The following is a 17,667-nucleotide window of genomic DNA, read 5'->3' on the forward strand; positions in this document are numbered from 1 at the left end:
TGAGTTAGCTGATTATCTTCATTGACTATTACTTTTCCAGGGTGTTTTAAAGAAAGGCAGGTAATCAGTATCTGCTCACAAAGATTTCCTGTTTTAGGAAGTTGAAAAGAAGTCACATGTGGATCTTTAACCATTCATAGGAAATATGATGTTGACCAGTTTTCCAAACCAAGAAACCTTCATCAAATCACTCTTGATCACTGAGAATTACCAAAATAATGACCATGGAAAACTGATTCAAATATGACAGTTCTAGATGATTGGTCATGTAGAGGTCATTGTTAAGAGTCGCTGCATTTAAATTGCAGTGTGGTGATGATCCTTACAGAATGTCTTTATTTAGAAGATGGCTGGAAAAGCTTTTGTGCTGTGCCCAGATATAAGAAAATTAGACAAGGTGTGATTGCATCAACAGCAGTTTTTTTGTGCAGCAAGAAGCAGTTTTGGATGTGTGGGCAGCTGTTGTCAGGAATGAAGTTGGGTGGTGGTAATAAAGATTTGGATTGGAATTTGGGTGATGGGAATGAACCATAGCCCCAGTCCTGATCAGGGTCCTATGTGGCTATTATTTATGCATTTAATGCATCATCTACATTTTTTTATGCTGAATCCTGTATGATTTGAAGATGTAGCAACCTGTCAGTAGTGATAATGCAGAATCCTTACTTGTGCTGGCTCTCTGGTTCACTGTCACTACCTTTAGTAGGCTGCAAGGGAACTTAAGCTGTACCTGCTGCATGGTAGTGATGAACAATTTTGCCTGACAGCAGCATGGAGCTATTGTGCTGAAGGACTCAATGGTCACTGCTGTTACTGACATGAACCCATTGTAGAGTGGTTTGGTGGTGGGTGCAGGCACCTGAAAGCTCCCTTCCCTGGCAGAAGGGCAGTTTTCTAAGATTTTGTGTGCATATAAAGATTTTACTCATGTCTAATATATTTAGGTGCCTGTTTCAGATGCATGGAGGAAGGGCATGCCAACTGCACACGTGGTACATTGTCTATACAGTATTATACACTATATGCTAGCATGTTGATGTAAAAGCCCTACTGAAGAATTCCCAGTTTCTTAACAAATCTGCCATACCAACATATGGCTCTGACTTCAATACATGGCTTTTTGATGCATTTCTGTTGAAAGATATTCAGAAAATTTAATTATGCTTCCCAGTAGAACAGGCATAAATTAAGTAAAATGTAACCCCCTGTCAGGGAACTGCCATCAGTGCCGGAGGGAGAGAGCAAAAGCCAGAGGGATTCCAGAGAGCGTCCAGAGATCGGGAGAAACAGCCCATCTTCTGGGGAAGAGAATCAGCGTAGCACCATTGGAGGATGGGGGAAGCGGCGAGGCGGTCCCATGACTCCTTGCCTGGGACTAGCGGGGAGAGTAGGGCTCCTCCGTTGCCCACGCCCTCCTTGTGCAGAAGGCTTTCGCGCAGAGAGAGTAGGAGGAGACTAGGCGTCAAAGAGCTTCTTTGCTGGAAGAAGTTTAAGAAACGCCCACTGACGGATGCTGCCAGCGATTGAGTCAGCCATGGGTGAGTGGCTGTCCGGACAGAAAAGGTTCACTTTGGCAACCCAGCCAGGTGTTTGCACCCGGCCGGGGAGATAGGCACCTGCTTACGCACGAGCAACCCCTAGAACCATTACACCCCCCTTCCTCCCTAACTGAAGATCAGCAACTGATACAGGTTTCCATGCATCAAGAAAGCATTTTGCAAATGTTAAAATGAGAACAAACTATTAAAAAAACAGTGGAAGGGAATTGCCTTAATAATAGAAATGAGCTGACGCCAACTTTCCAAAATGCATCTGATTAATCTGATCCTGTCCCAGAGGCGGCAGCAGTTGCAAGCCTCAGAAGGGATTTTTATCCCTTCCCTGCTGCTGATTATAGCAGCACACCTGGTGATAGGGGCAAGGGCTCAGAGGCAGCTTGCCATCTCCTTTAACTGTTTAGCATCATCACATGTACATAGCAAGGCCCATCTGCTTCATTGGTATATTTTGCCAAAAGCAGAGGAAACAAGCACCATGATGAGGTGAAAATTGTGGCTGGGGGAGAGGATGGAATAAATCTCTTTAAAGCAAGTTTAAATGTTAGAGGGGTCAAAGTGGTGCGGGAGGGAAATTGGGGACTCCACACCCTATTAATTAAAAACATAGGGTTCCCCCACACTTTGTTGCCTTTCTTATTAATTAATGCTTGTTCTCAGAGCATTAACAGCATGTCATATCCATCCTTGTTTACTGATAAATAATTTTCTTTGGTAATTCAAGCTTTAATTTTACTCTCACTCAATGGACCTTATATTAATGTTTAGAACTGGAAAGAACCAATAATAGCTACCCTTGAAGTGTAATTTTTTTTAAAAAAAAATGTTGCTTTTTTGATTTTGAAAAAGGCTATGCCCTTTTGATAAAACTTCTCATTTCTTGAAAGCCTATCTGCTCACCTACCTTATGAAGCACTGTCTTTATCCAACAGTGTATGTGATATGGAAGTGACCAACGTAAGGTTGTGGAACCCATTCAGAAATCATAAGATAGTAAAGTTTTTATCCGTCATCCCTTGTGTACAGATGTATGCACATGCATATATTGTTGTTGTTGTTTAATCGTTTAGTCGTGTCCGACTCTTCGTGACCCCATGGACCAGAGCACGCCAGGCACTCCTGTCTTCCACCGCCTCCCGCAGTTTGGTCAGGCTCATGTTTGTAGCTTCGAGAACACTATCCAACCATCTCATCCTCTGTCGTCCCCTTCTCCTTGTGCCCTCAATCTTTCCCAACATCAGGGTCTTTTCCAGGGAGTCTTCTCTTCTCATGAGGTGACCAAAGTACTGGAGCCTCAACTTCACGATCTGTCCTTCCAGGGAGCACTCAGGTCTGATTTCCTTAAGAATGGATGCGTTTGATCTTCTTGCAGTCCATGGGACTCTCAAGAGTCTCCTCCAGCACCATAATTCAAAAGCATCAATTCTTCGGCGATCAGCCTTCTTTATGGTCCAGCTCTCACTTCCATATGCATATATACATGTTTATTTATCACAGTTTATGTTCCACCTTTTCACTCAAGTAGCTGAAGGTGGTGTACATGGTTTTCCCCTCCCCAGCTTATCATCACAACAAACAACCCTGTGAGGTAGGTTAGGCTGATAGACAGTGACTGGCCCACAGTTACCCAGTGAGCTTCATGACTTGAGCAGGAATCCATACGCTGGTATCCCAGGTCTAACACTTGAAAAGGACTTACTAGTACTAAAGCCATTAATACCCACAAATCAGTGCTTCCATCATACAACTATTTTACATAGCTTTGAATGTAAGCAGTAAGATTGGCCAAATTTCTGCAATAATAAAAGCTTTCTTTACTTGGATGAGGCAAATTTTTGTTTCAGTGTTTGTTTGACACTTGGAATACCGAATGATTTTCAGCTGTTTCATCTTGATCTGAGAAATGAAACAAATATTTTGAAACAAGTGCCACTTAACTATATTTGAAAATGTGTTCTTGTTCATGCATCATAGGACTGAATCCATCAGTATTGTCACTTTCCAGCTACACTGGTATGGCTATATATTTTTAAAGCTATGTGGAAATATTTCAGGGAAACACTTGGACAGATGAGCATCTGTTCACAGGTTTGGTGGTGTCTCTACATAATTGGCAATGCATATTAATGGGAATCTGTTTACCTTGCTTCAGTTTGTCTTGCATAGTCATTGCAAATAAACTTTTAACTAGAGTTTTGAAGGCACGAACCTAAAATTCAGAAAATAGCATGCAGTTTAATCTACCTATTATGTGCAAAACTATTGTCATTTTTGTAATGGTCCTTATCTTCTCCATTTTAAAATATTTTTTATTTGATAAAATTATCAGAACATACAGAAAGTTAAATATAAAGGTAAAAGTAAAGGACCCCTGGACAGTTAAGTCCAGTCAAACCTGACTATGGGGTGTGGCGTTCATCTTGCTTCAGGCCGAGGGAGCCGGTGTCCACAGACAGCTTTCTGGGTTATGTGCTTCTGGCACAATGGGACACCTTGACAAGTGCCAGAGTACACGGAAATGCCGTTTACCTTCCTGCAACAGCGGTGCCTATTTAAAGCCACCTTTCTGTAAGATAAAATATATTTGCCTTAGGCAGACTATTACCCTGTGTAAGGGGTTTAACTAATCACATTATTAATAGCTCAGTAGTAAATGTTCTTTATAAAAATTACTACTGGGCTTGATATTTTGCAAGTTTTAATGCAGTTGAAGATTTGTGGCATGGCATCAATTTAAATAATATAATATCCCACAATTTCCCATCCTTTCTTTTTTCAAAGGTATCTCCTTACATGTCCAGTGATTAGCATAAACCAGTCTAGAAATTAGTGACAAGAGTGACTGTTTTGTTCTGAGGACTAAATCTGGTATAACAGTTAAAAGACAAACAAAAGTCTTGGTACATTAACAATAATAAAGGACAATACTGCCTTTATTTGTTCCCAGATTCAGAGCTCTATAAGATGTCCACCATGTATAGGAGGACTTTGCTCTTTTTTTGGCACATAGAATCATAGAATTGTAGAGTTTTAGTTCAACTTCCTGCAATGCAGGAATGTCAGCTAAAGCATCCATGTCAGATGGCCATCCAACCGCTGCTTATAAACCTCCAATGAAGGAGAGTCCACTTCTGAGGGAGTCCATTCCACTGTTGATCAGCTCTTATTGTCAGAAACTTCTTCCTGATGTTTTGTTGGAATCTCCTTTCTTGTAACTTGAATTCATTGGTTCGAGACTTACACTCCAGAGCCGGAGAGCAAGCTTGCTCCATCTTCCATGTGACAGTCCTTTAGATATTTGAAAATGGCTATCATATCTCCTCTCTGTTTCTTCTTTTCCAGATTAAACATTCCAAGCTACACATACCCAACTCCAAATTATTGACAGAGAAGTGGATTGTTGTTGTTTAGTTGTTTAGTCGTGTCCGACTCTTCGTGACCCCTTGGACCATAGCCCGCCAGGCACTCCTGTCTTCCACTGCCTCCCGCAGTTTGGTCAAACTCATGTTGGTAGCTTCGAGAACACTGTCCAACCATCTCGTCCTCTGTCGTCCCCTTCTCCTTGTGCCCTCAATCTTTCGCAACATCAGGGTCTTTTCCAGGGAGTCTTCTCTTCTCATGAGGTGGCCAAAGAAGTGGATTACTAGTGATAATGGCTATATGCAAAGGTCTGTTAATGTGTCTGAACTTGGCCTCCAAAAATTATTTCTAGTAGTCACTAGGAATATAGTAAAAGTATTCCTGAACACATCCAATTGTCTTTCTGTCTTCACGGTTATCTGGCACAGTACTAGCAATAACTATTTCCAACTTTATAGGTCTTCTCTAATTTCAGAAACATTAAATGTCATTGTATTGGCATAGTTATGCAACAGTAGACTCTGCCTGATATCTGCTGGTCCAACAGCTCCTAGTACATCTTTTGAACAGCTCTACTTCCAATCTCCAGGGCTCTTGTTTGATTACAGATCCAGCTCTTGTGCAGGTTCCTGATGGAAAAGATCAGTCCTGAAACTGGCATTGCACAAATGCACCATGCCACAGTTCCAGACCTTGACTCGGCCAGAGCAGGGTCGATCCTGGTAAATCTTGGCCAGGTAGGTGGGGTACCTGAAAGGAAGATGGAGGCATCTTTTACGTATGGAGCTGCTGATTGCAGATGGTCCTTTTGCCTGATTTTTCAGCGATGCCTCTACCCTCCATTGTCACAACCAGCCTCATTCAGGTTGTGCAGGAGAGACTTCCAGGAAGCTGCTGGGGGAAAGGACAGTCAGCTTCTGCCAACACCCCCCTCCCTTTACCATATGCTTTTCTCTGAATCCAGCCCAAAACCTTGTATTTAATTATCTTCCTTTTAGAATTTATATTGGATTTTGAAAACATGTTTTCACATTTCAGTGGCAACTGTTAAGTAAGGTCAGTTGTTTAAACTATCACTGTATATTTGAAATGATATCAATTGCAGTGGTGATTCTAAGGCAGAAAGTTCTTAATTTAAGATGTCCCAGTCCCAGCAGGTTGATGGGACCCCTGTATGGAAGAAGTGATGTTATGCAGGCTTCCACCATGCCTGCATGATGAGGAGCATAAATGCAATGACCATATGATCTGTGGGGTTGGGCCAATTGAGACTGAGGACTGTCCTGTTCACAGTGCCACTACATACCATTATTTGGCTACTGCATTTTGGACTTTTCAAATGCAGCCCTATCCAGAATTCAATAGAATAGTTGTTTGTTACTGTGGCATGTATGACTGTGGCTAGGACTGCTTTCTTCAGGTAAGGGCACAGCTTGCTTACCAGCTCTTAGCCACTACCACCACTTGGGCATGCAGAAGTAACTCCAGATCCAGCAGCACCCACAAGATGAAAATCCAGTTCTTACAAGGGAATGCAACCCCAACAGGAGCAGGCTGCACACCTTTTGAATGGATCTGCCCCCCCCCCCAATGGTTGCTTTGACTGGACTGGATAAAATTTTATTTTCTTCATCCTCATTCAGTCTTTCGCTGATGTCAAACAAATGCAAAGAAATAAATTCAAGGCTAGCAGTTCAGTTGTGGGGTTTTTGTTTTTGCTGATTCCACCACTTTTCTTAGTTTGTAGCCTTAATATTTGAATGTAGCTTATCTTTATTTAGAACAATTCAGTCATTGTATTTATCTGTCTTACTAAGCATAGGTTTTGATACATACAAATTATATTTCTATTCTCTCTCTTGGTACACTCTGCTGGATAATTAAAAAATAAATTTAAGAGACCTTTGATCTATCATTTCTATAACATAAAATATAACTTAATTTTATTCCTGACCATAATGGCTTTAACCTTGTGTACTAATTTGAATATGCTTGTGGAGGTAGAATCTTAAATGAGACACAAATGAAGGGAAAATTGCTAATGCTGGCACTGTATATCTAATGAGTACGGTGTAATAAACCATAACCTCTTCAACAGTTCTGTGGAAAACAGTGTGATTATTTTGGATGGATGGCTCTTTGTGTATGGCTCATTACCATCTGGCATAATCTGTATTGATATAGACTGTAATTGTGAACTATTTGACATGCTGCTTTTAATAAATGTGACTTGGCTGGTTTGGGCTGGTATATAGGAAACTGTAACAAGGGAGTTAAAGGCTGTCTTTCAGATCTGAATCCCAGTCCAGATTCCTTGTGTGCGGGAAAAGACCACCTCCACAGATCCTCCTCCTCCACAGAACAGATGGTCAGCTCTGGAGTGTGTGTGTGTGTGTGTGTGTGTGTGTGTGTGTGTATTTAGATTTAGTTTTGCTCAAACAGGTGATTGGTGATGTTAGATTAGATATAGGTATAGACTATGCTAGCTGTTAAGTAGTACCTCCACTCTATATCCTAACCTAGCTTCTGGATTGAGAGACTCCACCCGCCCTTCTATCCTGTTGCATCCTGTTGGATCACATTAAGGAGCAGCCAATTTGCAGATAGGTGCTTGATATTAAGTTCTTGCTTTCTGAATCAGGACAAGTGTATTCCTGTGCAGTTAACTTCCAGTGCAAAAAAGGGAAAGTTTAGCTGGAGGACATATTGAGGCAGTTTTTGCACTCTTCCATCACTCTCCTGGAATTCTTCCCACAAGGCAGTTGGTAGTAAATGGCCCTGTGGGGCCTTGGGGGCTTGCAGCTGAAGCAGGCTCTGATTAGGTACTCTCTAGTTAGTTTATTTAACAAACCTCAGAAACCATGGTTTGAAGATGGCTTGTCTTGCAACAGACTGGAGTTCGTTACAAACAATGATCTCTGGTTCCCTTTTGATGACAAGTTAAGATGAGGGAGAAATGAGACTAAACGTTGCTGGAGTCTTCCTCCAGCTGCATGGGACAAAGGAGAGAAATCCTTTTAGACATATCACACATGCACATTACAGGCCTAGAAACCCTTTTAGACACACCGTACTTTCTGTTTTCTCCTACAGACATACACATCCTTCATATATACCACGTCCCCTGGCAGTGCACTGAAGGAAGTTCAGTTTAAAACAATGGGCTGCGACCTTAACAGACACAAGACGAAAGGGGGGGGGGGGACAGGGACACAAGAGGAAAGTACAGTGGTACCTCGGGTTAAGTACTTAATTCGGTCTGCAGGTCTGTTCTTAACCTGAAACTGTTCTTATCCTGAAGCACCACTTTAACTAATGGGGCCTCCCGCTGCTGCCGCGCCGCCGGTGCATGATTTCTGTTCTTATTCTGAAGCAAAGTTCTTAACCTGAGGTAATATTTCTGGGTTAGCGGAGTCTGTAACCTGAAGCGTATGTAACCTGAAGCGTATGTAACCCGAGGTACCCCTGTAAGTACATTCACCAGTCCTTACATTATGATTACCCAGTGACCAGATGGAGTGGCTGTTTGTGAGGGCAATCCTGGAGGACCCAAGCAGCAATTGGTGCCAGTGAGGTTGATGAGCAGAGGATCGGCTCACTGCCCCACTTCTTCAGATGTAGCTATGTGGAAATGCTTACCAGAGTGAGGGGGAAGGGAAGCAGCCCTTGCCAATAAAACATAATAAATCTTAATTCTCACACACAGTTGTGTGACATTAAAGTTTATTATTCCAAATAATGGGCGACAAAAAATAAATTTAACACTAGGGGCATGATCCAGACTCGCCTCTGTTCACAGCTCTGTATGTGTGGCAGGAAGATTTCTGATATAGGGATAGCCAAGCTCAAGGAGTTGGATTGGATAACTAAATATGTTTGCTAAAATAACTTTATATTTTTAATACCAAAAACTATAAAATATTAACGGTTGTTAGATTCCCAATTTCTGTTAAAAAAATATTTGAAAACTGTTAAATCTAAGGAGTTTAGATTCATATGTGTTGTGCCATTTAGTTACACTGTAATGTGGTTTCCAGAACATGCAGTGACAAATCCACAACACTTGATCATTGTTATTATGAACGCCCATTGTTTGCAGTGTAATACAATCCTGAGACAGGACAGTGCCCTTCAGATGCAAGGGTAGATTTAATATTGAGACAATGCAAGCATCTAGAAGTAAATGATTATCTGCACACTGCATTTTCTAAGAGACTCCCTTCCTGCTGCATCAGAATTTGTATACGTAGCAATGAGTTCCAGGAGTTCCACGTTTTCCTTGCTTAATTGTAGAGATTGGTTTTTGTTGAAAACAGCCATATTAGTTAAAAGTTCTTATTAGGGATAAATCAAATGCTCTGTAATATGATCTAAGGAAATGTGAACATATTATAGATTGGTGGGGTTTTAATGCATTTCGGCAGAATCAACCAAGTCAGTTGGAAATTCTGCTGCAAATGGTATGTCAAATACAAAAAAAAACCAAAACCCATTTATTCTATGTGAAATAGTGAAAAAAATAAACTGGCTGCGCTCTAGGCATCTTTTGCAAGATGTAGCTTGTTATGGTACATTGCCATGTATTATAATCCGGATAGTACAGTTTTATTTGATAATATATATACCCACTCAGCTCAACTGCTTCAGAGCTACTTCATAGCATAGAAAGCATACACTGCCTCATTTAAAGCAAATTGTGGTACTTGAGCTGTTTACCTTCGTCTACTAGGAAGTGTGAGAGGGAGCTCCCCATTCAGACTTCCCTTTGTGGCTTTCCCATACTCCTTTTGTGCTCAGTGCGCGAAACAACTTGGTTTGTGGCAGAAGGGTAAATTGCTGGACCTCAGAATAGCAGGTCTCCAAAACTGTGGACTAAGCTAAGAGGGATGATGGGCTGCCCATGGAATAGAGAGAAATGAGAGCAATGGCAGAAATGACAGTGGTAGGGACTCTTGATGAAGGGGATAAAGTCAAAGTTGGATCTTACTTTTGCTAGTGCATCTCACGTAAAATGGGTGAGTGCATATGCGCCTTAAGCTATAGCTAGTGTAAGACTTCAGGATAAGGACACTCATCTGTATACTGTCAACTGCAGCCATATCTCTACCCTGTCAAAATAATTAATAATAATAATTTGTGCTGATAATAGTTAATAACAATTTAGTCTTAAAGGAGTAACGTAAAAAAATAAAATGGATCTGACACATTTGGAAGTCGATAGGGAAAGGTGGATTTTTAAAAATACTGTACAGCATTTCCAGTGTTTCTATTTCTTTTTTTACTCTTAATTCCCCTATTAGCTCTGTTCTGGCACATCTTATTTTTGGTGCTCTCAAAGCATAACTGTTAATTCAGTCTCACAGTTACATAATAGGAATAGGCAAATATATATATATATATATTGCAAGGCTATTGCACGTGCTACTAATGTTACAGAGCTGCAGAAATGTAACTTGATGGTGATTGGTTTAGTAAAGTATTCTCTAGGCAGGAGTCAACTCAGTTGTTATTGGTGCAGACCAATGTCCACTTGTACAATGGGACTCCCCCCCCCTTCCCTTCCCTTCCCATCCCATCCCTTCCCCCCCTCCCATCAGCTCTGGAGAGTTGAGGGAACCCCCAGGTTTGAGGGGGCAGAGGGAGAAGTCTCGTTGCGGAGTTGCCCTTTATTTCCTGCCCCCAAAAGTTAGTGCTACGTTGGATTCCACTGTGTTTTGCTTATATTATGTGAAAGCAGGGGGGAAGTGGAAAGCTAGTAAAAGTGACAGGCAAAATGATTAATTTTGAAAAAGAATGAATGCTGAGGATATAAACCTGCCTTAAAAACATTTGGTTGTATTGAAATTAGGTGTGACTAACTTAGGTACATTAATATCAGTGGGTCTACTCTGAGTAGAACTTTGTTGGATACAATTATTGTCTCACCTAATCGCCCTGCTTCGAACCCAAGATTAGTGAAGGGTTGCTCCATGTGCACAGTGGAAAGGTAATGAAACTTTATGTTCATATGCCCTTCTCTCTAAATAGGTTTGATAGCTCAGTGTTAGTACTGAAAGCTGGTTTTGAGAACTGATCATGATGAGATTGTCTACTTGTTTGTAAATCGGCTAATTAAAGTTTAAATCTGTTGCTTTAGCCACTAGATTTTGATCATTATTACTTCTAACAATGTTACACTTCCCTATAGTGCTTTTTTCTGCCATTTTGTAAACGGCAGTCTCTGTGACTTTTCTGTGCCCAAAGGCAGTCAACATTGATTTATCCAGGAAAGAATAATTCAGTAAGGCTGCAATCCTAATAAGCCTCACTGAACACAGGAATATTTACTTCCAGATAAAAATGCACAGGATTAGGTTGTAAACCGTGGTTCAGATGACTGCAGTGCTTGAAAGCAGTATAAATACCATATTCTTCTTTCTTATTTCAGAGGGCTGCTTTCGTAGTAAATAAATGTTCAACAAGTGATCTTTAGCCTACTTTATCTATTATGGTTTACTTAAGTAAAAATGGGACCATAGTTAATAATCTCCTGCAAAGTAGACAACCTCTTAATTACTATTATTTCACCACTCCCAAGATTTCTGTAGAAGATGTTTTCCCTCCTAACACATTAAACTGAATTCAGACTGCTTAGGAATCTCCTATTCTGGTATCCTGTATTGAAACTCAGATTCCTTGGGAGATGCCTAGAGCTATTTTATATATTCAGATGACAAAGATTGCTTTACCTTGTTTGTCATTTTAGTTAAAAATTAAGTATGCATTATCAGAAGATGTCGTCTAGCATTTAAAAAAATTGAATATACTAAATACATGAGCTGTATTTTTAATGCAGTAGGCTGAATAATACAGGTTCAGTTTGGAGAGCAAACAAGAGCACAGAAACCTAAGGAAAAATGGGAAGGAAGGCTTAGAAAGTATGACACTAATGTATTTGTGTAACCTTTTTGTGGCAAGCTGTACAGAGAGGATTTTTGTTTCCTTCATTAAAAGCTTATTAAAGGGGGAAAGGGACACTGGGGGGTGGGGTGGGGTGGGGGTGGGGGTCAGAGAGGTGAGCTTGATCTCCTCAGGATATTAATGTGTGCCTTCAGCTGGGGGAAATGAGCCATCACTTGAGTAAGCTGCAGCTTTATGTACTCGTCACTAGGGATCCCCATATGTCCTGGGATCAGCAGCAGTCAGACCTCAGTTGTCGAGAGCAGAGGGCACTCATTGGTATTCATGGCAGGTATCTCAGCTCAATCTGCCCAGAGCAAGTCTGTTTAATGTTGATCAGCTGTCCATCTGATAAACTGAATTGATATGGACATTTTCTCCAAGGGCTGCCCTGACAATGACAGCAGAAGCATCAGGATGTCTTGTTAGTTGCCCTCCCTCCTCTTCCCTCGTTCTAGGATGTGTTAACCCTTCTTTAGACATAAGGTTATGACAGAATGTAATTTTCTGTCACATTCAATAGATGGCTTTTATTCCTGCCACTGTCTGAAACAAAAAGGTTAAATTTAGCATATAAAAAGGTTTGTTGTCCCATATACCCATTGCTATAATTTATCTATGTATGGTAATAGAATGATAAAGTGCATAAAAATGGGGTATTTTTAGACCCTTTTTTAAAAGTTTTTTTGTTGTGGTTGTTTTTACTTGCAATTATCAACATGGTTTAGGGTTGTTAGTACACATTTGAAGAATGGGGATATCCACATTTTGATTTCTTTTTAAACACTATTTTATATTGTTAAGTATTTCCTTAAATCTAGTAAGACTCCTCATGTCAGGGCCTTATTATACATGGCATCGTATATGTATTTAAACAAATATGTTTTATTAGTCCTCTTATTTTGGAGAGGAAAGCAGCCATGGGCCCTGTGCTTGTTTGCTGCTGAAATTTGCCACTTACCTGGCTGCTTTTCTGGGCCTTAAGATTCTTGTTTGTAGCAAACTGCATGGGGGGGGGGCAAAAACACAGCCAGGTAAGGAGCAGTTTTTCAGTAGAAAATAAACACAAGGCCCTGATCAGGGTCAGCACCAGCTGCTTTTTCTCCAAAATAAAATCAATCAGGTTAAACACAGTTGTTCAAACGTGTGAGTTAATTCATGTGCAGTTTGCCCCTCAAGTGGGCTAGGCGGGATAGGCTCGAAATGGTGTGCTCACAAAGTGCTGAATGCTATATTTGTATTGATAAGTACCCCATCTGCTATAGTTTTCAGCATTTCTCTTTTGTAGACAACCAGATTATACAGCTGTTTTGCAGCTAATTGAACTGTTTCCTGTCTTTGCTTTAAAGCCAACGAAGTCTGGCAGAGATTACTGAGTTGATTCACACAGCTTTCCTGGTACATCGTGGGATAGTAAACATTGGTGAACTGACATCATCAGATGGCCCGTTGAAGGACATGCAATTTGGAAATAAAATGGCTGTCTTAAGTGGTGATTTTCTTCTAGCAAATGCATGCACAAGCCTTGCTGAACTGCAAAATACTAAGGTAATATGGTTTTTATTGCTTTAAAGAAGGTGTAGGCTTCATTTGTGTTTATTTCAGTAGATTTCTCTGCTGCCTTTTGTGAGCTAATTTTGTTAGAAATCCATGTTCCTTGAGGCATTAGATGTCATATAAAACTGTACGTGCTGCCCAAAGGTCTGAAATTTTATCAGATACGTTATGTCAGCTATGTCAAATAAATTGTGCTATAAAATTAACTCTATATTAACCATATTTACTTACCAAGAAACTACTTGTAAGATAGCATACTTATGTCTACCATAAGTAGAAATGATGAATTAAAGCAAATTGAACATAGCTCAATGAACTTAACTAATTCCCCTTTAAATATTAATAATATTGTTTGGAACAGATTTAAAACTAGTTTTTGTTAGAATTTTTTTTTCATCTTTTCCATGAAACTTAGAACTCCACTGCACATAACCTTTTTCTATAGTAGTAGTAGTAGAAGTATTGTTTATTAAATTTGTATGCTACCCTTTATCCAAAGATCACAGGGTGGTTCACAACACAAAAATACATAGTACATAATAAAACAAAAACAAACCAGTAGCCCCCTTCCCACAAACACATTTAAAAGGCCATAGAATGTTTAATCAGCCGAAGGCCTGGTTATAGAGTAATGTTTTCACCTGGTGCCTAAATATATGTAATGAAGGTGCCTGGAGAGCCTCCCGGGGAAAGCATTCTACAAACAGGGAGCCACCACAGAAATGGCCTGTTCTTGTGTTGATACCTTTCAGGCCTTTTATGGAAGGGGGCACACAAAGAAGGGCCTCAGATGATGAGCTCAGGGTCCAAGTCAGTTCATATGGGGAGAGGCGGTCCCTGAGGTATTGCTGTCCTGAGCTGTTTAAGGCTTTATAGGTGTAAACCAGCACTTTGAATTGGGCCTGGAAACTAATTGGCAGCCAATGCAGTTGGACCAAGATTGGTGTACAGTGGTGCCTCGCAAGACGAAATTAATTCGTTCCGCAAGTTTTTTCTTCTTGCAAGTTTTTCGTCTTGCGAAGCACGGTTTCCCATAGGAATGCATTGAAAATCAATTAATGCGTTTCTATGGAAACCGCTTGCCAGGCTGGCGGTGCGGAGAAGGGCTTTTCTCCCCACCGCAAGCCTTCAGGACAGGTACGGGAACAGAGGGGAAGGCGCGCAGTGCTTCTCCTCTGTTCCCGGGCTTGCAGTGGGAGGAGGGTTTTTCCTCCCCACCGCCAACATTCAGAACAGCCTTCCGAAGCCTGGCGGCGGGGCGGAGAGACCTCCTCCCCGCCGCTGGCTTCGGAGCATCCATCCGAAGCCTGGCGGGGGGCGGAGAGACCTCCGCCCCGCCGCCAGGCTTCAGGGCATCCATCCGAAGCCTGGTGGCGGGAGAAGGTCTCTCCGCCCCGCTGCCAGCCTTCGGAGGAGGTCCGAGGACAGTGGGGAAGACGCGCTGCGCTTCCCCGCTGTCCCGGAGATTTCCCTATGGGCTTTCGTCTTGCAAAGGAAGCCCATAGGGAAATTCGTTTTGCGAAGCGCCTCTAAAACGGAAAACCCTTTCGTCTAGCGGGTTTTCCGTCTTGTGAGGCGTTCGTCTTGCGGGGCACCACTGTAATATGCTCAAACTGCCTTGTCCTGGTGAGCAAGCTGGCCACTGAATTCTGTCCCATCTGAAGTTTCCAAACCATCTTTAGAGGCAGCCCCATGTATAAGTATAATTTATCTAAGTAATCTAACCTAGAGGTTATCTAAGTATGATAAAAGAATGATAAAATTACTTCATGCACTGCAGTCTCATCCAGTCCATTACTGAGGCAAGACAATGGTCCAGCACATTCGCTGCCACACCTGCAGGTGTAAAGGTGAAGTAGAGCTGTGTGTCATCAGCATATTGCTGACAATGTTCTCCAGAACTCCAGATGACCACACTCAGCAGTTTCATGTAGATGTTAAACAGCATTGAATCCTGAGGAACCCCACATCCAAGGCTTCACAGGGCTGAAGAGCACTCCCCAAGCATCTCTGGAAATTACCGTATTTTTCGCTCTATAAACGCACTTTTCCCCTCCTAAAAAGTAAGGGAAAATGTGTGTGCATCTTATGGAGCGAATGCAGGCTGCGCGGCTAAGCCAGAAGCCAGAACAGGGAGAGGGAGCACTGTGCTGCGCTCCGTCTCGCTGTAATAGCTTCGGGGTTAGTGGCGCAAAGCCTCCACAGGGCAGCGGGGTGAAGGCTCCCTGTTACCCTGCGGAGGCTTCGCGTGGCTCTTGCGGGAAGTGGGGGGAAGGGACAGAGCGCAGGGCTCTGTCCCTTCCCCCACCTCCCAGAAAAGCCCCCAAGAGCTGTGCTCCCTTTAAAGAGTGTGCAGCTCTTGCGGGAGATCGGGGAAGGGACAGAGAGCAGCTTAGCCGCCCGCAGCCTCTTCCGGGCAGGGGGAGCCTTCATCCTGCTGCCGGGAGAGGCTTTGGCGGCTACCCCAGAAGCCAGAACAGCAAGAGGCTATCCCAGAAGCCAGATCCCTCTTGCTGTTCTGGCTTCTGGGATTCTGAATATTTTTTTCTTGTTTTCCTCCCCCAAAAACTAGGTGCGTCTTATCGTCTGGTGTGTCCTATAGAGCGAAAAATATGGTAGCATCCAAGTAGGACGTGAAGCGCTACAAAGTAGTGCCACCCACTTCCAATTCAGACAACTGCTCTACAAAGGTGCCATGGTCGATGGTATCAAAAGCTGCTAAGAGGTTGAGGAGGATAAACAGGGAAACAGGGAGGTGTTTCCCCTGGCTGTCTCCTAACATACAGGCAACCAAAGCAGTTTCAGTGCCAGAACCCTAAATGAAATGGAGCTAGAAAAGAAGTTTCATCTAAGAGCACTTGGAACTGTTGTGAAAAGTCTAATCCATCCTTGGACATCTGTTACCATGGGAAAATGTGAATGAGTAGACTGTTCACACATACTGTTCGTGATAGGCATAGAACTTTTAGAGCAACGGTGATCACAGGGATGACTGGTTGGACATTTTGGTTATGACCTGGTTCACACCCTGTTTTATGTGAGCATGTGCTTAAGAACAAAAAGTGGTATTGTCTACCAAGTGTATTCTGTGTACACGCATGCTAAGATGCACAGAGAGCTATTGCATGAACTTGGTATTTTATAAAATCTGCAATTAAAATCAAGGGGGAAAGTAGCCATAAATCATTCTCAGTCCTACTCAGATTGATGAAAAATATGGATAAAATGCTGCTCATTATTCTGTCTTTAAGTACTTGAGCAAAAACGTGTAATTATTTCAAGCTTGCCTTGAATCAGATCTGTAGTAAATTGAAGCACAGTAGCCTAAAAACTGCTTGTATTCTCAAGCAATTAAGCGGCATGTCTGAAAGTTCTGCCAAAACATGTTAACACTTTCTCCCACTTTTGACACCTTAATACTTTAATACCTTCTATATACCATAAGTGGAATACAGGCAATTTATTTATCAACTCATTCTTTCTTGCATCTTAAAAAGCATGAACAGTTGGACTATAAGCTGTAAAAATTCTTGACACTTACACTGACTTGACTTAGTATTATTTTGAAAGATGAGTTTTTTTAGACTTGTGTATTTTGCATGAAGTGTATAAAGCCATGAAGTCCTCCCCCATCTCCTCACCCACCACTTTGTGAAATGTGATTTCAACTCATTTACTAACTATTGTTGCATTTGATGATACATGGCAGGGTAAGGCCATATAAACCCTTCTGGGCAACACTAATTCAGTAATCCTGTATTTCCCATTGGACCTAGTGGAGTTTTACTTCTGAGTAGACATGTGTTGTAATGGTCCATGTAAGTCAGTAAGTATTTTGCCTAATAATGGAGCCAATTGCTATGATTTCAAAGCCAGGTGGGGCTAACTCTCAAACCACCTAAAATTTTCAGATGGCCATGAATTGGAAGGTACACAACACTTGACATCTCTCCACTTTGCCTTTCCATTTCTGATATGTAATCCATGAAGAACGTCTGCCTCAAGTTGGAAAGCAGGTGGAGCTGCTGCTGCTGCTATTTCTTCCTCTTACAAGCCCTTGGATTCAGCATGGGGGCTGGAAGGAAACCTGTAACCCAGCATGGACAAGATGGCTGTTTCTGTGCTGCTGAGCTGCATAGCTGGCATCAGTCTTTTCCCAGCTGCCCAGCTGATGGCTTAATCAGTTGAGCTGCAGGGAAAGATGGGCAGAACTCCCTGGGACTTGGCAGGCTGTACAGAGAGTGGCCAAGGGTCA

General features: G+C 41.9%; 1 protein-coding gene across 1 annotated transcript in view; it reads left to right on the forward strand.

The window, feature by feature from the left end:
• The window catches only part of PDSS2 (decaprenyl diphosphate synthase subunit 2), a 70,498-nt gene that overhangs the window by 18,011 nt on the left and 34,820 nt on the right, over positions 1–17,667 (forward strand). Inside the window, exon 3 of the mRNA XM_077926133.1 lies at positions 13,205–13,403. Within this exon, the coding sequence (XP_077782259.1) occupies positions 13,205–13,403 (199 nt within the window). The remainder of the gene's footprint in view (positions 1–13,204; positions 13,404–17,667) is intronic.

Source organism: Podarcis muralis, chromosome 3, assembly GCF_964188315.1.
Source record: "Podarcis muralis chromosome 3, rPodMur119.hap1.1, whole genome shotgun sequence".
Classification (NCBI taxonomy): Eukaryota; Metazoa; Chordata; class Lepidosauria; order Squamata; family Lacertidae; genus Podarcis; species Podarcis muralis.